Source organism: Branchiostoma floridae, chromosome 11, assembly GCF_000003815.2.
Source record: "Branchiostoma floridae strain S238N-H82 chromosome 11, Bfl_VNyyK, whole genome shotgun sequence".
Taxonomy (NCBI): Eukaryota; Metazoa; Chordata; class Leptocardii; order Amphioxiformes; family Branchiostomatidae; genus Branchiostoma; species Branchiostoma floridae.
In genome coordinates, this window is record NC_049989.1 from 22,912,017 (window position 1) to 22,934,082 (window position 22,066).

The 22,066-nt window shown below is 43.3% G+C and overlaps 3 protein-coding genes across 5 annotated transcripts in view; 1 reads left to right on the forward strand and 2 right to left on the reverse strand.

Annotated features, from left to right (window-relative positions):
• The window catches only part of LOC118425962, a 14,013-nt gene extending 1,738 nt beyond the window's left edge, over positions 1-12,275 (forward strand). Inside the window, exons 1-16 of one of the 3 annotated variants that reach the window (XM_035835143.1) lie at positions 2,724-2,890; positions 3,116-3,437; positions 3,926-4,007; positions 4,757-4,818; positions 5,303-5,462; positions 5,946-6,020; positions 6,225-6,316; positions 6,932-7,094; positions 7,631-7,714; positions 8,075-8,220; positions 8,580-8,640; positions 9,072-9,210; positions 9,611-9,838; positions 10,271-10,413; positions 10,887-11,021; positions 11,676-12,274. In XM_035835143.1, coding sequence (XP_035691036.1) covers positions 3,307-3,437; positions 3,926-4,007; positions 4,757-4,818; positions 5,303-5,462; positions 5,946-6,020; positions 6,225-6,316; positions 6,932-7,094; positions 7,631-7,714; positions 8,075-8,220; positions 8,580-8,640; positions 9,072-9,210; positions 9,611-9,838; positions 10,271-10,413; positions 10,887-11,021; positions 11,676-11,819 — 1,845 coding nt within the window. In that variant the 5' untranslated portion in view covers positions 2,724-2,890; positions 3,116-3,306 and the 3' untranslated portion in view covers positions 11,820-12,274. Of the gene's footprint in view, positions 1-2,723; positions 2,891-3,115; positions 3,438-3,925; positions 4,008-4,756; positions 4,819-5,302; positions 5,463-5,945; positions 6,021-6,224; positions 6,317-6,931; positions 7,095-7,630; positions 7,715-8,074; positions 8,221-8,579; positions 8,641-9,071; positions 9,211-9,610; positions 9,839-10,270; positions 10,414-10,886; positions 11,022-11,675 lie in introns of those variants that run through there. The other 2 variants (XM_035835144.1, XM_035835142.1) reach the window with 2 other exon arrangements.
• Positions 12,276-12,299: 24 nt separating this feature from the next.
• On the reverse strand, positions 12,300-17,646 carry LOC118425963 (kelch-like protein 24). Its single transcript, XM_035835145.1, has 3 exons — positions 17,535-17,646; positions 13,600-15,755; positions 12,300-13,035 (listed from the first exon to the last, which is right to left on the reverse strand). Exon 2 carries the CDS (start codon positions 15,750-15,752, stop codon positions 13,641-13,643), a length of 2,112 nt encoding a protein of 703 aa, XP_035691038.1. The 5' UTR covers positions 15,753-15,755; positions 17,535-17,646; the 3' UTR covers positions 12,300-13,035; positions 13,600-13,640.
• Positions 17,647-19,561: 1,915 nt separating this feature from the next.
• On the reverse strand, positions 19,562-20,263 carry LOC118425418 (XK-related protein 4-like). Its single transcript, XM_035834227.1, has one exon. The coding sequence runs from the start codon at positions 20,261-20,263 to the stop codon at positions 19,562-19,564; it is 702 nt and encodes a 233-aa protein (XP_035690120.1).
• Between the last annotated feature and the right edge of the window lie 1,803 nt (positions 20,264-22,066).

The window sequence follows — 22,066 nt, forward strand, 5'->3', positions numbered from 1 at the left end:
GTGTTTAGCTTTAACGTTGTGAAATCGTTATCCCGTACCCCGGTTGAGTGCTGATTTTTACTGATGGTGTTTCAGACACGTGTGGTGGGTTAATTATACCCCCCTCACATGGGGCGAAAATCGCTCGGACGGCGAGTCTGCGAGCTATAAATTTCGCGCCGGCCGTCGCCTGACAGTAACAGGGAGATTCCGCGCTCTGTTTGTGCCCAAGCAGGGGCAAACGTTTTCCCGGACCCTAGAGCTGGCCGACTCGTCGTCCGATCGATTTTCGCCTAATGTGAGGGGGGTATAAAGAACCCACCACACGTATCGAAAACACCATCGGTAACTATCAGCTCCCTATCCGGGTCCGGGAAAACGTTTACAAACCATTAGACCAAAACAGAACTCGGCATCTACATGTGAATGTTATCGACGTAAGGTGCACAAACCTTTCTTTTACTTTTTGTTGAGACCGCCAATCTGATGGCATTTTAACAAGTTGTCAGACAATAGTATGGTGAAATTCGATGCCAAATTGAATTTAAAAACACCAACAAATAAAAATCTATAATCATAAATTCAGGATCCCGCCCTTGGCTATGTAACACTTCTTTTAAGATTAACAATTGTACACCATAGGGAAGCAAAACGACGCCTCAACTTCACAAATAACCCATGAAAAACATTTGTATAGCACCAGACTTGACTTATCGAAACAGACTTGTATCCAGCTTGAGGAACTACTACCAGGCGTATCATCATTACTGGTACCTGTGTATATAGCCTTCTTCAACGTAAATTTATTTTCTTCCGAAAAAAAAGCCATGCCTCTTCCACATCTTAAGAAAGGGACAGACCAAAAGTTGATTTTAAAGAAAAGAGCAAAAGATTTATAAAGAAAGAGTATGCGTACGGCATCTTTAATTTATGCCTTCGTGTGCTACGTTGATTTGTTGATAATTAATCTGTACCACCGTAGTCTTTCTGGACTTCTTATCATAAACAAACACACTATTTACAGTAGGTAAGTATACAGTCGCATTTACAGTAATTGTTAAGTCAAACCCTATGATAAACACAGTACATAGTACGTAGGGTTTTGAGTTTAGGCTTACGTGATTGTTAATAATCACGTAAGCCTAGAAAGTCAGCCCGGTCATAAAAACAGTGGAACAGTCTAAAATCACATCAACAATAGGTGTGTTAGAAGAGGAAAGAGACGTACGTGTAAAGCATAGATTTAGTGGAAACATAGTTTAAGTTCATTTGGGTCTTCAATTGACAACACTGCAAATGATACTACATTATATTTTACTTTAAGCCTTTTATGTTATTTTACAACAGTTGTGCTGATGCATTTATTCATGTAGGCAAAACATACAATAAAGATTGACCAATATAACAAAGATAACCATATAGATTACATGATTGGAGTTCTACTAAAGCCATCAGCACATATCCTTACACATACTCGATGGTAATAAACGAACAAATAGCAGAAGAGAGTATGGCATATGATCTATGTCGCTTCAGTTTGTGCAAAAGTTTCTTTTCAGAGGGAGTTCGTTCGAACACCATGTTGTCACACTGGAAATGGTAGCTAAACGTGACGAGAAGATGTAAGAAAACGATCCGAAGCCTTACATCTTACTTTCTTAGAAGCCTTACAAACGTGGAGTTTTAGGAATAGCTCCTAACAACAGACAATGCCTGACAATGCCCATTCAACAGGTGTCTGTTCACACTCTCGCGCTAACCCGCGAGACTTGGTTACCATGGCTACCGTGGAATCACAAAATGGTGCCCTGAGCGACATGTTGTCGGTATTCCCATGGGATATGGGTTGTTATGGTTTTACTTGTTGTTGGGTGGCGATTACAAACTATCAACATGGGCGATAAAGAACCAGGATGTTTATATGAATTAGTGGTCACGACATGTTAATATTGCACAGAGTTTGAGGCAGAGAACACACAGACAGGGAACACCGTATCCCCATAGCATGCTGTGGTCTTGTCTATATAAGTTAACTAGCGGTCAACGTTAGAAAATAAGCTTTCTTTTCGTTTATTCCGATACCCTTTAACCTTAGCAATGCAAATCCAGTGTTTAGAATTACATACATAAATATGGACATATAGATGAACTTATAGTTAAAGAGATTAAAAGAACCATGCATACACAATTATAACATAAGATAAAATGTTTTTTTTTAAATAAAAATCTTAACTTGCAAATTTTCACTTGCACTAAACAAAATAAACGACGACTTATCTCGTACAATCAAGTTCAAACTACGAAATCGAAATATAAAATTCAAATGTAAAACTGATCTAGTATGTACAATATGCAATATCTTCTCAATATCAGGCGGGGTTAGTTATTCCGTTTTCTAGATTAGGGAGGGGGTTAGTCTTTACTTACACCTTACCAATGACGTTTTATGATATAATGTCCTTGACCTTACAGAACAACTTAAATTACCTGCGATCAAAAACGGGAGTTCTGCTGCAGTACTAAAAAAACCATTAGGAGGCTAAAAATATAATAATTTTATATATTACTAAGACAAGACCTAATCATATACCAAATTTTATGATAAATCACCAATAGTTTCTTGGGATATACTGTTCGTACCCATGTGTACATTCTTGGCGAAGGCGGCCCGACGGCGGGAATACAGCGCACCTAACGATATGGATTGGTATTGCAGATCCGACCTGTCGCCCTGCCCTTTGGCTCTCCTGAGACCACAACTTGTCAAACCTGCTAATACCTAATGATCTGACCCGTAATCAAACTTTTCTTATGCAAAATTGACATTAATTTCGACACCACTTGCCACTCGGAAGTCTGCACAGTCTGCTCGCAAACTGGGCCGTCTGTTTGAAAGGTTTGTCCTGCTAAGGTATGCTTCTCCTTTATCTTACGTGTGAGAAAAGATCCGGACGACTTAAGTTTTGCCCCTAGTATCATAAGTCTGGAGAGAGTCACAAGAACCAAGGTTTGCTGGTGCTTCAGGTGATTTGGCTTTGTTCCTAGAAAAGTGAACCCAGGATTACTTGGATCCGCCCTGGATTTGTGGAGTACTGTATGCAGACTTAATCCTGACACCATTCTTTCTTCTCCACAGAATCGCCGAGCCCGTACCGTGACTACCTCGCCGTCCCCTCGCCGCTCCCCGCGACCCTGCCCGAAGACGACCCGGAGGAAGCTCCCGGTAAGCCCGTCCCGACAGGGAGACGCAGCGAGGCGCAGCGCCGGCAGACCTTGTTCCGCCTCCTACTGAGCTCCGCGCAGGGATCGACAGAAGAAGAGAGCGACATGCTGAAGAAACACCTGACCTGGGCCACCGGCCTGAGCCTGAAGGCGTCGGAGGAGTCCAAGCTGCTCCGGAGCGACTCCGGTGTCACTCCGGAGGAGACGATGCTGAAACTCCGGAGGCTGTCACTAAGGTACATCCGGTATAGCTAGATATAGCATTACCACAATCATAATCAATCATCCACTAGGGGATTGTTTTGCGCGTCTAACTGTTCTCTCCGTCTCTCTTCTCTTTCACTCTGTCGTTTTCTCTCCCCTCTTTCTCTTTGGTACCTCTATCACTCTTTCAATCATCTCTCTCTCCCTTCTCTGTTACCCTGTCCACTCGCTCCCTTCTTTCCTTCTCTTCCTCCACCTCTCTCTTTTTTTCTCTTTCCACGTATACCCCAATCTGTCTGGTCTCCCACTCTGTTCTCTTTCCCCTCTCTTTCTCTTCTTCCCTCTCTCCCCTTCTCTCTCTGTGTGTATTTCCTGAAGTAGTCCACTTTCACGATCGTTCCATAATTGCATGGGCGTATTTCTCACCTGTTGATATCGGTAATTGTCCCTCTTTGCACGAGGCACAATTTACAAGCACCTAGTTCCTGTTTTCAAAGCCTGTTGTATTGTATATTGGCAGGAGAAGGCGCCAGTCACTGATGTCAAGCCGTACGTCAACTCTTAGACAGAGCACCCACTCACGGATACAGACTCCGGAGCAGGTGAGTACATCCACTCTCAGATACGCACTCCGGAACACAGCCACTCTCAGATACACACTCCGGAACACATCCACTCTCAGATACACAATCCGGAGGCTCGAGCACATCCACTCTCAGATACACACTCCGGAACACATCCACTCTCAGATATACACTCCGGAACACATCCACTCTCAGATACACACATCGGAGTAGGTGAGTGCATCAGAAATCCAACCATTCCGCCAGGAGGAAGTCGATAGCAGCACGCCATTTTTGTAAAAAAAAAAAAAAAACGGGAAATGAACCGCTCTTGTAAAAATTACTTTTGAAGTAAACCTAGCCAAGCAAAAAATTAGCCTTGTATCCGGCCGTATTATAGCTCCTGAGACTCGGGAGCTATAATACGGCTGGATACCAGGCTAACCCTAACGTAACCCTAACCCTAACCCTAACCCTAACCCTAACCCTAACCCTAACCCTAACTCTAACCCTAACCCTAACCCTAACCCTAACCCTAACTCTAACCCTAACCCTAACCCTAACCCTAACCCTAACCCTGACCCTGACCCTGACCCTAACCCTAACCCTAACCCTAACCCTAACCCTAACCCTAACCCTAACTCTAACCCTAACCCTAACCCTACCTCCACGCACGCGAAAAATCCTGAGGAAGTTGAACGTTTGCTCGGCAACGGGCATGGCCTTTTTTGTAAGCTAAATTTTCGGTCGCCCCAAACTTACCTAAATCTGTTTTGTGTAACGCACAGATCCGGAGACGCTGGAGAAAGGCAGTCCGAGCGGTGCAGCTCGTGCTTGTAGCGACTAGAGCGTGAGTACGGGTGCCCCAAGGCTTAGGTCACATTGTCAAACCGGGGCCCGGCCGGGATGTTTTAAGAACCGAAAAATCAAATTGTATACCTAAAAATATACACAAATTATGCCCATGAATCTTAGTTTGACATGTTGTGTACTTTGATGTCTTTTATATATTTCTTTTGCTCACGAAAGCTGCCCGGTCGGTTTGGAAATGTGACCTAAGCCTAACTGGAGGCGTGCCCTAACTTGAGACGTGCCCTAACTTGAGACGTGCCCTAACTTGAAACGTGCCCTAACTTGAGACGGATATTTAACTTATATTACTAGTAGGTCGTGTTTGTTGCCACCAACTATGCTGATTAGAATGGTAAATAATCCATGCACATAGCTGTATTTGTGTTCCAAAATCATTGAATATCATTGTACATATATTCATTTATTGAGACATTACTTACAGGCCACCGGACAAGAGGTCCAACATCTTCATTTCTTTGCAGACGTAAAGAGTACATGGAGAGGATGAGCAACCGGCTGAAGTCGTTTGCGGAGCTACAGGCCGAGATCGCACTGAACGCCAAGGTCACCGGACCCGGTCAAGGTGAAAATGGCCGACCGGATCTGTCCTTTGACCCCAGCATCTTCAAGGCTAACCGTGTGGTAGGTGCCGCAGCTTAAATTGTGAATAAATGAGTGGGATGAAGGGGAAAATCGGTGAAAGAATAAGTGGTAACACTGAGTGTGTGTTTGACGTTAAGAGCGTATGCCTGTTTGTATCTGTCTGTGTGTGTGTCTGTGTGTGCGTCTATGCGTCAGTGTGTGTCTGTGTGTTTGCGTGAGTCTATGTAAGTGTGTGTGTGTTTGTATGATCTTTTGTGAGTGTGTGTGTGTGTGGGGGGCGTTTGTATGTGTGTGTGTGTGGGGGGGGGGGCGTTTGTATGTGTGTGTGTGCATGTGTGTGTGTGTGTGCGCGGGAGCGTCTGAGAGTGCGTCACAGAACACTGAATGAATGAGTGGTGAGAGAATGAGTGGGTGCGAATGTGGGCGAGAGCCAGCGAGGGAGTGAATGAACGAGGGAGGGAGTGAATGAATGAGTGAGTGGAATGGTTGGAGTAAAAAAAATGAACTCATTGCCTGACACAGCTGGAACTGCCCCAAGACGTACAGGACACCCTCAAGACAAACCCGGCCTACAGGAAACCGGAGCAGATTTCCAAGGTCAGACACGATATTCGACCTTGACCAGTCTGTTTCTTAGAATTGTATATTCAAAGTAAAACGAATGCCACAATTTTGTTTGTGAGATCATAAAACAACTTAAGTCCAATATCAATTAACTCTCATGTAGATTTATCGAAACTCTCAATCTCGATCCAAAGTCATATCTATAAACATGTCTCGTGACATTTTCCCTCCCGACAGGCCTTGCGCGCCCTGTGCGTGGCGTCGGCGGCCTTCTCACAGCTTCCACTGCACATGCGCGAGCAGCTGGTGAAGGTGGGCTGGTATGACAGGTCAGTGAATGGATGAAAATCTAAGACTAAGTAACGTCACAGTTTTGCAAGAATGGAGCATATACTAGTATGAATCAGGGTAGAGATGGCAATCCGGCGGAATCAGCGATTCTACGTTCGATAGTGATCCTGATCTCGATCTGAGTTTCTGTCGACAGAGATCTCAACCAGGATCTCTGTCAGTGCAATCGGCGATTCTGCCAGTAGAGATCAGTGTCTCTGTGGATAAAGTTAGCCCAAGAACACAATCGAGAATAAGCCGACCGTCTGTCACCTTCCTCAGGGCAACACTCAGGCTGATTCAACTCCTTGCAGCTAGGTGTCGCTGCTGCAACAAGAGGGATGCGGTCCCAATCGTGACTGAACTTGTATCCTCACCAGTCATCTTTGACTGAGTTCAAAGTAGCAATCATTAATTTCCCCTTTGCCTCCAATTTGGAGACCAATACATCTCACATCTCACCTTTAGACTTCACCTTAATCATCTTTCATCAAAGCAACAGGCTTTTCCAATTTGCCATTAGTTGATACCAACATGACCCAACACATCACCTTTGACCCAACATTTTCGATCTTTACCTTTGACCTAACTGACCTTTCACCCTTCGACCCCAGTTTCGAGACGAACAGGATCATCGTCCGCGAGGGCCATGACCCCACCAGCGTGTACTTCATCCTGAACGGCAAGGCGACGTCCACACGGGTGGAGACAGACCTGGTCACCGGGAAGCCTTACGTCCGGACCATGGGGTTTCTCAAGGCGGACAGCTACTTTGGTGTGAGTGAAGTTTGGTTTGGTTCTTTCTAAGATCTCCAGTAGTGATACAATATAAGCCCTCACCTGGACACCGGGAAGCCTTGCGTCCGGACCATGGGCTTTCTCAAGGCGGACAGCTACTTTGGTGTGAGTGAAGTTTGGTTTGGTTCTTTCTAAGATCTCCAGTAGTGATACAATATAAGCCTCACCTTGCCACCGGACCATGGGGTTTCTCAAGGCGGGCAGCTACTTCGGCGTGAGTGGTGAAGTTGGTTTGGTTCTTATTACTAGTATTCGGATCTGCAGTAGACAGTATAAGCCCTCTCACAGCCGTCAAATGCAAAGGCTCCGAAAACAGAAACAAAACACGTCTGGACATTGTTATGCAAATCGAAAGAATGGTCGAGACAAGGACTGTTTTCTTTCTCGAGGACTTTACCTTTGACATATTACGTACTAGAATTCCTGTCGCCGCGATCATCACCATTTATGGATTACCATGATGACAATTCTTTATGTTAGTTCTAAAAATTCTCATCCCGTTTCCATGGTTACAGGACCATGCCATTCTGCAGGGGGTGCCACACAACCAGACGATCGTCTGTAGTGAGAGAGTTTACCTCATAGCGGTGGAGAAAGAGGTAAGGCTGCTCGAATCATGACTGGGTTGTTCATTATTAATTTATATAGCGATGTAGAAGAGGTAAGGAGTGTTTTATGGCAAACTTTGCCATGTAAGTCAAGGTAGTTTATATCGTCTGAAAGGCGGCACCTCAAAGTTATGATACATATAATTTACTACATCACTGATAAAACAGAAACTTTCATCAATGGATTGGGCATAGAGTTCATCAAAATGCTCATTGAACCAATCACTTGTTTTGAGATTGTTATTCAGCTGTAACCAAATAAAGATGATTTTACAACATAGTGTTTTGTTTGGTCATTTCACAGAAGGATGATTAGTTAATCACCTTCGTTCTGCACATTATTCCCTGCAGCAATTTATCGAGTCAGTGATGGACAAGAAGTCTGACCGGGAGCCGAAGCACATCACGTTTCTGCGCTCCGTCTACAGTTTGCAGGACTGGCCCATGGGGGCGCTGCCGCACGGGGATCACAGCGTCTGGTACTACAAGCACTTCAGGTGGGGAATCAATCAATCAATCATCTATCGATTAATCAATCGATATATCCTTTGTTTTTAACTGGAATGCCATGTCTGTCTTAGTCGCTCTGCCCAGAGGTCCAGATAGCGGGAACACGGGAAATGAATTATTACAAAAAAGAATAAAAGATAAATAAACAGATAATTGTCCAATGGCACAACATCACAGACTGTAAATTATAATGTTTCACGTCATAAGAAATATGACGTTTCGTGGTAGATAAGATAATGTATAGAACAAAGGCTTTCCTTTCAAAGTGCAATGGGAAGAAGTTTTGTATGGTTATGCGATATAAATAGCCACTATTTTTATACCTCTGTGACGTGTCCTCACACAGGAAAGGACAAGTGATGTGTCCGGATAGCAGTGAGTCTGAGTGGGTCTACGTCATCAAATCGGTAGGTTTACGTCATCAAATCAGTTGGGTTTACGTCTTCAAACTGGTAGTGGTAGGTTTGCTTCATCACATCGGTAGGTTTATGCCTTCAAATGGACCGATCCCAAAACCCCGCCCCCTGTTCGATCATTGTTCTATTTCGAACACCTCCGTCACAAATAGCCATTTCTGTCCTACTGGGGCAGTTTTTGACGGACGTGTTCGAAATAGAATATGGGGTTCTATCTGTTCGATATGGCGTTCGACAGGATCGGTCCATTGGTAGGTAAAGTCATCAATCAAATGGAAATTAAACAGAACAAGTTATTATAAAAAAACAAAACAAATGATATAACAGATTGAGGCAGTGTAGTAGCAATATTTGAGCTTCTCCACTCTAGCACCCAGGGTAAATGTAATGTGAAATTTGAGCTTCTCCATTCTCATCCCCAGGGTAAATGTAAGGTTCTGAAGAAGGCCCTTCTGAGCAGGAAGCTGAACACGCGACAGGCCAGCCTCTGGGTCAGTGCAGCGCGCCCCCTACCGTCCATCCCCAGTACTGCAGGGAGGAACGCTCTCAGGAATCACGAAGGTAACCAGAAACCAATCTTTATTTCTGTCTAATACAGAAATAAAGTGTCACACAGAAGGCCCGACACTTACTTTATGCAGATAGAGAAACAGAAGTTCGCGTGTAAGGGAACAGTTACTCAATCGAATGGATGTATCATGGGCATGGTCAGACCATTCAATCCACTACCTTTCATCAGTGATTTGACGATTTATAGTTTAACTTTTAAGTGGTACCAAAACTATGAATTGATGATAACTTTATCGCACAACAACTGTACAAGGTAAGAATCATGTACTGGTACATAACTAACAGTTCCATAAGGTTCATATATAAAGGAGGTGAAGTCAAAATTTTAGATAATCCAATATGTACAAATCAAGTCAAAGTCTCCATGTGTTTCACCTGTCACCTGCTATAGGTCCGCTTTACCGCCGACCGTCCACAGTGCCTCACCACTGCGAGGCCTCATCACACCTCATCCCGCCCAAAACCGCTCCGCCCAAAACTTCGCCCTCCGACGTCTCCTCCCCGAGAGCGTTCGTGACGGACCTGGCACGTACCACTGTGGGCAGGAGGGGGTGGCAGAATAGACTACGGCAGAGAGAGACGGGAGAGCAAATCTCAGGCCCAAGGATTACTGTGACAGGTGAGTTAACCAATGTTACAGTTACTGAATAGAGACTCATTGATGAAGGTTAGACATCCAGGTGATAATTGATACAACAAAAAGCGGTTACTCAAGGATCCTCAAGCAACTGGATATGATTTTGGAACGGTCAGAAAGGTACCAAGGCCAATGTCATCTAGCTTATATATAAGGCGGAGCAGCCTGTTCTCAATAATGCCCCATTTTCCAGGGGGTGGGGTGAAAAACAATAATTTTCCCTTCAATATAGGGGTCAAATTGTGTCATTTGGGTGAAAAACATCAATGATCATCAAAATAGGCCTAAAGAAACACCGATTCTGATGGGAAAAATCATTTTCAAGATATGCCTCGGCATTGGTTTACTCCCACCTCAACTACATATGCATGAAAAGTTCTTTTTCACGTAAATAAATAACCCCCCTCTCCACAGATGAGGCGGTCCACTCCCACAGAAACCTGATCCAAGAGGAGACAGACCGTTTCCATAGCAACAGGAGGAGGAGCCAGGAGGAGGAGGAGGACCATGATGCTTTGTTCCTCCACATCCAGAGTCTGGGAGAGAAGGACATCTTCGTACGTCATATTTAGTCTTTTTTTTGCCTGATGTTTGCTTCCGTGTTCGGAAGTTTTGTCTCCAATGCGTCGGTTCGTCAGTGTTTCTAGTTTGTATTTCTTCTTTTTCATCTCCATTAATGTCATACTATCAAGCTACCTCCATGTACTACGTAGAGAGAATCACACAAACAAGAAGTAAAGGGTAAAAGGTCATACATATAAAAGAAAAGGTCATAGATGAAACTTACAGGATTCACGCGGCTTGTTTTCTTCATCACCAATGCAGAAAAAAAAACTAAAAAATGTTGTAAATTAGTTGCAGCTGTAAACCTAAAGGGAGGACCTTAAATCCTATAAACTCAAAATATGTTTAAAAATTGTAGTTTGGCTAAAAAAATCTACAGATATGTTTCTTTAATTTCGGGATTTTGTTATTTATCTATAACTGAGTACAGGACCCATTGAAAGTTCTATGTTGTTGTTATTTCCAGGGCCTGACCAGCATCATGCACGAGGAGACCTCGGGCTTCAGCCTGGTGTCCGAGGGCTGCGAGTGTGTCGTCATCGCCAAGGACTTCTTCCGCGATCACGTGACAGAGGAGCTCAAAAGGAGGCTCAGAATTACAGTAAGTTATGGATATTTTGGGCATCATCAGGGTTGAAAAGGTTTATTAGGCCTAGGGAAAAAAAATTGTGTTTCCTGTTTCAGTCATGAAAAAATTAGGGTTGATAGGTGGGGATTATCTTTTTTTTTTTCTTGTAGTTTTTTTAGGCTAGCCAAAACTCTTGTGATATATATTACAATACAGTTGAAGAATCCAACTGAAATGCATGAGGATACTTGTCTTGCAATGTCTAACTTTAATTGTGTGCATAATAGATATATTTATCCTTCATTAGATAGGACAAGCAGTGTTTTTACTTCAGTAGGAAGCAGGCTGAATGAGAATTGCAACTGGAAGCTATGTGGCTCCACTGCAAGCCCACCCCCAAAAAAGTCTAGGGTCGGCAGGTTTTTCTACGGTAGGTAGGGAAACAGGAAACACAACATTTTCCTAGGCCTTAGCAAAGGTGGAAAAGTGTGGATATTTGGCAGGTGGGTAGGGGTCGGGAAAAGAAGGTCAAGTTCGATAATGGCCTCATAGTGGCTTTTTAATGTACTGCACCAGAATCTGTTTTTTATTTCTGGTGGTCTGGAAGTTTGAGATTATTTTCTTTAGGCCAGAGAGACAAGCTCAGCGAAAGTAAATTCAACCGTATTTTTTCTCCTCCCCCACCAGCTTCGCCCACCCCCGACAGATGATGACATCATGCGGGTTTTACACGAACAGCACGCCTGGGAACGCTACAAGGCTGACTGCAGTGCCGTTGCCGCCCGCCAGGTGTCTCCCCTGAGACTGGTCACCCGACCACAATCAACATAGAATATATTCTCAGCAAAAGCAACATTCCAAATCAATATTATGACATAGTCTTTCATGTAATTCAACAACAAAAAAACATTTTGCAAAAAATTTTAAAGTAGTACATGTAAATATGATGGTTATAACACTACTTCACCTTTAGTCGCGGGGTAACCTATACCCGTTGTTTTAAAAAACATCATGTCATTAACATGTCAACAAACGGATTCATATTATACCTAAATACTCTGTTTTATAAATGGATATAGCCATGTAGGTTTCAGAACTATCAGAACTAGCGTTAAGTGTCCAAACGATAAAAAACATCTCTAGCATATAGCAATGAGATAATACACTGGGAAAACGTAACTTGTCTGTTTGTAGCATTACAGAAATGTAAGGGATACTTCTGTGCAATAACATTTGTCTTATTTACATATACAATGTACAAATGTAAAAAATAATAACTAAAATGATTATAGACAATAAAATGCTTGGAAATGTGAATGGCCTAACTCTGTGAATACTTACAGACCTTGTTGCTGCAGAACATATACTGTAAATGCAGAAATGTTTGCGGTGGATTAATGTTCGCGGTTTTCGCGGTGACCACTTCACCGCGAATTTAAAACCACTGCGAATATTATTCTATCATGGTATGAGACTGCAGTCTATGGTGTTACCGCGAAATTAAAACCACCGCGAAAAGTCCTTTTTCCCGCTACTGCGAAATTAAATCCCCGCGAACTTAAATGCATTTACAGTAGTTACGGTTAGGGGTTGTCTCCTGTGTGGGTGTTCATGTGTCCGGACAAGTCAGACTTTTGTACACAATTCCGTTTAAAGTAATGTAATTTCTTCTTCAATACATACATATTAGAAAATATACCTAGCAACTATGGCCAAGGAATGAAAAATAAAAGAAACTTAATACTTCTTTTACATTAATCCTCAATGTACAAGTATTAAAGTACTGCAGTCCTATTGTACATTCTGTTAGTTCGCCCATCAATAAATCTGAGGCCGACCAATAAACAAATTGCAGATGAAAAGGCACTATCAGTATTACACTTATGGTATATCTGTGAGAAGGAAATATTTCCCAACCTAATGCATTGATATCCCCAAAGGGTTAAACATGCTTGGACCCATAACATCGTAGAAGAGCGCATAACCTCCTCTAAAATAGTAAAAAGGAAGCTTGTCTGCCAATATCCAAGTTACCAAACATGTCTTACGAGGGGCATTCAATAAGTAATGTCCCTGACCCATTTCCCATAGAAGGAGATTAATGAAACTTGGCACAGTTATTAGTCTTTCTCTTCATAGGAACTACCCAGAGTTTTGCATTTCTACCATCATTTGATGTAGCTCTGGACACCGTTCTTGTAGGACATCCCAGGTTGGTCCTCCGACAGATGCCTCATCAATGGCAGAAGAGGGACGACCAGGTCTGGGAGCTGTTTCAACAGACTTCCGGCCTTGTTTGAATTCAGGATGCCAGCGTTTTACAAGGTCATATGATGGGGCATCATCACCATAAGTTTTTTTCATTTCATCAAAAGTCCCCTTTGGTGTGCGTCCTTTCAAATATAAAAACCGGATCACTGCGCGACACTCAACTTACTCCATTTCACACCTGACTCAGTTCAAACACCAGTAAATCAGTAACCACAATTAGTTCAGAGCTGTTTTTTGCAACATAACCCATAGAGATATGACTCATTACACATGCAAAATTTCATTTAGATCAAACAACTGGAAGTGGGTCAGGGGCATTACTTATTGAATGCCCCTCGTAAGGCTCAGGTTGTCTGACAGAAACTGTACACAAAGTTAACCCTATTTACCAGCTTTTGGTTTTGGTATGGTTACAGCAATGTGATCTGATAGTGGATGTGGTAGTTCCTTTCTGAGTGGGACCATGATATTGCTGCCCGGATTGAAACATTGAACTCCGGCATGGGACACAACCTCCACAGTGTCCACACCATGCAAGTCATCGAAAGTATCCTTCCTCTCAAGACCACCAGTAATGTAAATCTCAGAGCCGACCACAGTAGCACCGCAGTAAAACCAGGGGAATAGTGACTCAACCATTTTATAGTAGAGATCTTCCTCAGGACCATAGCCCAAAACATACTCCAACTCTCCGCCAACCATATAGATCTTAGAGTTAACTGTGCATGCCATGATTCCATCCAGTGGGTTTGGTAGAGGTTGAACCAAAGTCCACACATCTTGGGCTGGGTCATAGCATTGAACAGCGTCTGTGTTATAAGAGTTATCCCGGAAAGTGCACTCTCCCGTTTTCCCCCCAAATACAAAGATTTTCTTACAACAAGCAGCTATGCCAAAATTCCTTACTCCCTTTTGCAGTGGTGCTACCAACTTCCAACTGTTGGTCCCTTCATCATACACCTCAGCTTCAAATACCATTCTGTCCTGGCCAAAGGGTACATTGACAATACCACCAACAACATACACCCGACCCTCCAAAGCTGCCATGCCATTCATATTTCTCTGTTTCTTAACAAGGGGTCCCAGTTGCGTCCAGGATCCAACATACGGTTTGTACCGCCAAGCTTCACACACAGAATAAGATCCCAAACCTGAAGATGTTACGAAAACATCGTTGTTCACAACACATGCTGAACTCAGACGACCATGACAGAGAAACTCGGGCAATGGCGAAGTGTCAACACAGTCACCATTAAGGGCAAACCTGTACACGTTATTGTTATCTACTAGTGGTGTGACTGTGGTGCCTCCTAGTACAAGAATTTCCTCTTGGTGAATGAGACGAGGTCTGTCACGTGTAGACTGATCCTGTATCAGGTCCTTGATGCCAGGAACACTTGACAAGGTCTCGTCTTTCTCCAGAATGTCCTTGAGGTAGTCTTGGTCCACGTATGAGAAACGAACACACTCTAGCAGTGACTTGAGGTGACGCTGACGATGCTTAAGATCGTGTTTTACCCAACGCATGATTGCCTCCAATACTTCTTCTTCTTTCCTAGCATGGAGACTGTCATCTGAGAAGTACGCCTTCATAATGTCTGCAGCAGGTAGTACAACAAAGTCCTCGTCCATGCAGACTTCTTCCAAGTGTTTAAGGGGGTAGCATTTTGCCTCCCCGAGCAATCGCTTACTAGACATCCTCTCTGCCAACATCCAAGTTACCATACACATACCTGCGGAGTTCAACAGGTTCGACAGGTATTCTACACAGCTGTCCTCAACAGCTTTGATCTGCAGCATGTTGGCTGCTGCATACAGGGACACGATGTTGTCGGGGGTGATGGTGATTTTGGACGTGTAGGCATAGTCCACCAGCTGTTGTAGTATCTCTGCCTCTATCCCCTTTACCTCGATCTTGTCAATCTTACTCTCTCTGTGGAAACCGTTGAACATAGCATGGAAGTAGTCAGTAAAGGCAGACAGGACCAGGCGGTGGCAGGGGATCTCCTTTCCTTCCGCACACAGCGTCACGTCTATCAGATGACCCTCCAACCTGAACTCATTTAGCCGCTGGAAGAAGGTGGCTGGATACCAGTCGGAGTCATCGCACTCCTTAATTTTTTTGTTTTTCACTTTTTCACTGTCATCCGCCGTCTCGCTGTCATCCACTGTCTGACTGTTGTCCACTTTCTTGCTGACTTCTGTGGTGCAAATGTCATTTACTGTTTTCCTGTTGTTCACTGTCTGACTTTCAACCTCTGTCTCGCTGCCATCCTCTGTCTTGCCGACTTCTGTGGTCCGACTGTTGTCCGCTGACTGACTGTTGTCCGCTGACCGACTGTTGTCCGCTGACTGACTGTTATTTGCTGACTGACTGTTGTCCGCTGACCGACTGTTGTCCGCTGACTGACTGTTATTTGCTGACTGACTGTTGTCCGCTGACCGACTGTTGTCCGCTGACTGACTGTTATGTGCTGACTGACTGTCATCCATTGCCTAACAGAAAGAATGAAAATTGTTTGGAATCTCAACAGTAGCACAATAGTCATCATGTCAAAGTCAATGTAGATGTCTGATCTTGAAGCTGCTTTGTACGATTTATGTGTGGTTGAAAATTTCCTTTTCTTGGAAACAGTAGAAAACCGATGTGAGCGCGGATGTCATATAATCAAATCAACATTACATTATGCAGTTAACTGTTTCCCTACACATTGGGTACTAGTACCTGCCTGTGGCACTGGCTGCAAATACACCCGATATTATTATTATTATTATTAAACCTATGCAGACCGTCCTTTTTCAAAGGCCCGACCCTTCTAACTCCTGTAACTGTTTGAAAACTCACCAAATTTGGTGGCTCTAGCGTAAGCTGTTCTGTGACATGAAAGTCCTCAAAAGCAGCCCCGTTGGGTTAAACTGCCAGACATGATTTAGAGTCAAATTTGCAAGTTGCAGCATGGGCAATAGGCCTCGGAATTGTGTTTTTTGTTGAGTAACAGGAACCCCGCCGCGCGCTGTCTGCCACGGTAGTCCGCCGTGCAATCCGGAAATGCCTCCTCAGATGCTCCCGTCAAAGATTACTATCTTCTTACTCTAGTGCGAGTATTTCCCGTCATCCTTTGCGCCGCCTTTCCCCTAACTTTAAATGTTGGATGGGTAAGCAACCGATCTCCCTGATGTGCGTTACCACTTCCGGTGTTTTCGATCATCTGTGTTGTGGTGTGGGATCGTACGGCGGGCCCGTTTAGGCGCCTTGTCGGTTTTCGTGGTACTATTTGAGAAGTTTGAGGGTTTCAACACGCTGACAAAAGCTACGCTGCACTGCAGATACGTTTTGACCGTGTTTTTTACCACTGCTTTCGTCTGATTTTCGTGATCGGTAACGTCGCCAACCCGAAAGTAAGAACTGAGATAGGAATACCAACTTCCTTGGGAATACAGATCTCGTGAAACAGATGGCATTTTAGCGATTATTTAAGTATGGACCGTTCTACAAGAATAATGCATCAATGATTATAACGATTACATGTGGTTAGTGCCAGCGTTTTGGTAAATATACTAGCTACCGATGCGTTTTTTTTACGACAACGTGGTGTGGCCGCCGCCGTACTGCTGGTAACGCAGTGACCCGGAAATCGGCTAAAATTCAATGGCGTTTATTTTAATTTGAAATGACTAATATGTGCTCTTTGTACGTTAAATGGCCTCCAAATAACTCGACGAACATAATTCACTTGAAAGTTTTGACTTAGATATTAGAATTTTTGCAGAAAACGGCGATAGTAGAAAAGGCCTTTCCCACCTAGCTCGCTTCGCTCGCCGCGCGGCTTCGCCGCGCTCTAAATCGGCTACGCCGATTGGTCGGCTTAGCCGACCTTCGGGTGGAAAAACTCCTGCGCCGATTGGTCGGCTTCGCCGACTTCCCCGACCTTCGGGTAATCCCCAACCCCGGCAATGCTCAGCGATACGGTGTACGGGCGAATCAAAGACAATTCCTTGGCCTACCGCCTATGGTTGCAGAGGTAATTCCCATCTGATACCTCAAAAAGCTACAGCCAGGATCTACCTTTAACTCCATACCCTGTCCCAAATGTGCTCATACTGTGCCCTCCCACACTCATGCACACGTGCATATCTCTACTAAGATTCTAAGTGAAGTAAGTCTAACTTTATCATACTCGAAATTTCATAAAGTAGGAATCCGTTGATGTCATCACAACCCATCACGTTATGTATGATACATATACTAGCATCTAGCATCATACATATACTTACAGTTTTCTTCGGTCTGGGAATAGAGTCTGACGTAAAGTGTGCAAACTTAGGTCCGAACCCGAGAAAGGTCAGGGTGGTCTTCCACGCAGGTCATAGGTCGTCTGGTACTAGCGCGACGCATTGTGGGTTTGCCCTTCGACCTCATGATTTGTAATCTGAAGAAAATCACTTTTTGTCAGTTTATCGAGGTTACCCCTGGCGGTGACCATGCAGTGGGTAGTGCACCCAGCTTGGATTCCAAGAAGGGACGTCTGTTAACAGTCTGAAGATTATGAGCTATTTCTTGCTATATGACGTTCGCATAGAACTTGAAGATATAAGTAACGTACCGCCGCAGTACAAAAAGCTCCTTGCTCAGCACAACTTAGTGTAACTCGTATTAAGAACATGCTTCAACTGATTGATAGTATGTAACTTAGGCAAGCTATGTTGTAAGATATAACAGAATTCTTTTACACAAAAAAATTCATCCTCAAATCCTTTTTACTTTTCGAAGTCTCTCAGATACTTTCCTCCAGTTTTGACAGGAGTTCTGCTCCGGCGTCGCTATATCCTATATGTAGCGACAAGAAGCAGAACTCCAATAAGAAGCTCTGAGGAAGATGTCTGACAGACATTGAAACGTCAGCAGGTGAGAAAAACTGGTTGTGTAAAAGAAAACTCCTATGTCCTATGATCTACCAACCTGATGAAATTATTTTCGGAAGTAGCCTATAGCTTTTCACCTCCGAGAGAGGAGGTACACTTGTTTTCAAATTGTATGAGATTGTGCTTTTCCCAGTTGTATCTCACGATTGGTTTGATGGGTCAATCGATGAACAGAATTGTATTGAACGACTGAAAAAATAAATTGCCAGAGTCAATTGCCCATGATTGATTTATTGAAAAAAAAAACACGAATAATTGTTCACATACAGAATGTTAATAGATGTCAATTATGATTGAAGGCATTTGTAAAATTGTTTGACAATGTGTCATTTGAAGCTCATGTGCACATGACCTAACCATTATTGTGTGGCTATTTTCGTATCCGATGCATTTACAAGCTAGCAGTGGAAATTGCATTATTATAGTATTGTAGTTCTTAACATGTTTACGATTGTAAAGAAGTTCTTTGAAAACCTTCAGCTTAATTAAGCGGGTCAATAGCAAACAATGGGGGTAAAATGTACATTATTGGTACATTACATGTGTACATTTATCATCACATTACTTTCACTTAGATTATTACACAGCAAAACATTTTCCACAAAGTTAATAATGTGCTGACATTACTTCAATTCTATATATACATATCCCTCCATCATTGCGTAGAAAATATTTTCATCATTACATTGACAAGTTAGGAATGGAAATTGAATAGTATTCCCATTCTTAGCATTTTTCACGATTCACAGAACTTCGTCGATCACAACAATGTTCTAGTGTGTGACTTGGTTGCATTCTCCAGTGTAGGGTTTGTATTTACATAATCTACAGTGGTTAAATGTCAAGAGTTCACAAGTGAAAGGTAAGGCTTGCGATATCTATTACAGTTCATAGAGTTCGCAGCAAAGTCCCAGTGCTTACTAATTTATAGCTAGTAAACATTGCTAGAAGTCAACAAGAGTCTATCAACTTAAAAGTATTTTAGAAACTGGCAAACATCAACATGAACTCTATCAGAAAGTTACACGGGTATACTCTGTATTTGCACTGTGATGGTTAGAAGTCACGTAAGTGAGGTTGTAGGTCAACCAAGCGTTAAAAAGTGAAAAAGCAAAAATCCTATTATATCTGACACAAGTTACGAATTACAACTCATTTATTGTACTACCTACCTATTGTGCTATGATAATGATATTATATTGTAAAACAAAATTCCATTTTAAAATTATGTCACATTTACTTGTGGCGAAGCAGAAAATAGGTTTATCATCTTAACTTGCTTTGGTATTATCATGGTTACAAAAATGTAGACATGGAAGTTTTCACACAGTCTGTAACTCTGTAGCTGTCCCAGGATCTGGAACCTGTTGATTTGAAGGCTATTTACAACACGATGAAAAGGGGAACTCTATCTTTCCCAAGAACACCATTTCGATCAACCCTAACCCAGCAGAAACTACCGACCCAACCACTTCCCCCACCAGGGCCGGGACGTCATACCAGTCCTGTCCTGTCTTCAGGGTGTACCACACCGTCACCATGGTGATGTTACCTAGCAACGTCAGCACGGTGTTTAGCCAGAAGGTAAGCTTGTGGCTCGTAGAGAAGATCGTGCTGAAGGTGTCCACGGCCATGAATAGAGGTGCGAACATCATACCTGGGCAGGTTCTACAGTTCTCATCTATACATATGAGAGTGACTGTCATTATCAGCCAGTGTACTCCAATGGGGAGGGCGATCCATGGTTTAAAGGCAGAGGCGAACAGCCCTACAGCCAGTACACGGGTACTGAGTTCAACCACTTTCCATAGGGTGAGGAGGATGAGCCTTGTCACAAATCCACAGCTGAATGCCCTGTCTGCCTTATTGATGCTGTTAAAGTACCAAGCTGTGACCACAGCCTTGACCGCTGCCAGCAGTGACGCCACCATGGTGATGACCTTCAGGACACTGACCTGTTCACCTGTAGAGATGACGATGTAGAGCTGTAGACATAGTTGGGGGATGCTTTCCAACATGGCTTCGACTAGGTGTGCGACAGGAAGCCCTTTCTCAACCCTTTCTATCAGTTCCACATCCATGTCTCTTAGTAACAAATGAAAGATGTTGAAATATGCTGCTAACGCACCCAACTGCATAACAACAAGTAGGGACTTAATTATAAGACTCGCCCTATTTTCATTTTCCCTATCATTTACTGACACTTTCAGGAAGAACAAATTTATGATCAATAAAGGGCCGAGCACAAATACAAGCGTCAGTACAAACCAGGTAGAATCCTTGCTGTTGTGGTACTGAACAGCTAGGATCAAGTCAGTGATGACATCAAACAGGTACAGGCCCAGTGGGAACACGAAAAGGCGTAAGATCCTCACAACCTTAAAGTTCCAGATTGTTTTCAAGCAATCTAGCAGGCAATGGGTAGAGGACGGACGGTCTGGAGCAAGTAAAGGCTGGTTTTCTGTTTCTGCCATGGTTCTGATCTTGTGTTGTGGGACTGACGTATCCTCTCCCTATATGCAGGGCAGTCAAACGTTACAGATGAATCACAGGCAGGAGCTAACCTGGGTGGGGTAGGGGTGAAGATTGTTATTTTTAGGCGCGAAACGTTAAAATAGCATGCCTCGGATGCTTGTCCAACGTTTGATTAGGCTGACAAATTTCCTCCTCTAACGTCTATTCCCCTGACTGCTGAGTTGGAGTTGATGATATTTCAACAATTCAATAAAAACTTCTCCAATTTCTATTTCAGGGTTTCGAAAAAGACTATCGATCACACCTTGCCTTTCTCCAAAAGAGAAGATCGTCACGTCAGGCAATGGCTATAATGCTGGCAAGTCAACAGAACTTTCTGCGTTGTCATATGACTAACCTTACAGAGCCAAGCGTGTTAACGCTAACAAAATAATCCTTCCAGGATAGAGTCACGATTCTTTGGTAATTAAACATATATAATTATTCAACCTTACCTTTGATAGTTATGAGAAAAAAAAGTACACTGGATATCTGCAGGCTTGTGAAGGGCTGGTCACAGTTTGGCTAAAGTCCACGGACTGCCACGTCACCTGAACTTTCAGGTGACGTCACCTGAACATATGTGCCGTAGATTGAAAATACATGTATCAGAAAACATATGCTGATGTCATAGACTGAAAACGATATTTCGAAGTAAAAGAATAGGATGTGAAAGAACGTAGAAAAATGAAAAAAAATCTATTGTTCGGTATACAGACTCTGTGTGTTTACTCATTTGTTCAACCCTTCTGAACACAGACAACTTCTTTTTGGGAAGATTCATGTTTTGTTCGCACGCTCGCACATTCTGCGTTCCCAGTGGATGAGATCAATATAACCAAATCATCATGACCTTACAAGGAAATGATGATCTCACCTTGTCCTTCCGCAAAAAAGTACACTCTTCAACTGCGGACAGATCGTCACTCCAGGCAATGGCTATAATGTTGGCTTGACTTGTATCCTATGCCACGTCAACGTGAACAGAAACACCTGTTTCTTGTGTACTGTTATTATAGATCATGAACCGTCACCTGAATTTGTTTAACCTGTCGACCTTACTAAGTCTGCCTTACTGTTGGTTATAGTGGGAACCCTGTCAAGGTACAAACATAAAGATCGTTCAAGCCAAATATTTTTGTGCCAGCTGACTTGAGTTACCGATTCAACTCAGGAAATGGGTCGCACCGTCCTTCCGGATGGGGACATCATCAAGACGGCGGCTCCTTGCATGACGGAGCTTATCTGGCGTCAAATGTCTGAACGTGAAATAACACACTTATCAAGAAAAGTAGGTATGATGAGTCGGTGTGTATGGACAAATACGCGAGCCGTAGCGTTCTACATCACTTCGAGGCCCCGTGTGTTAA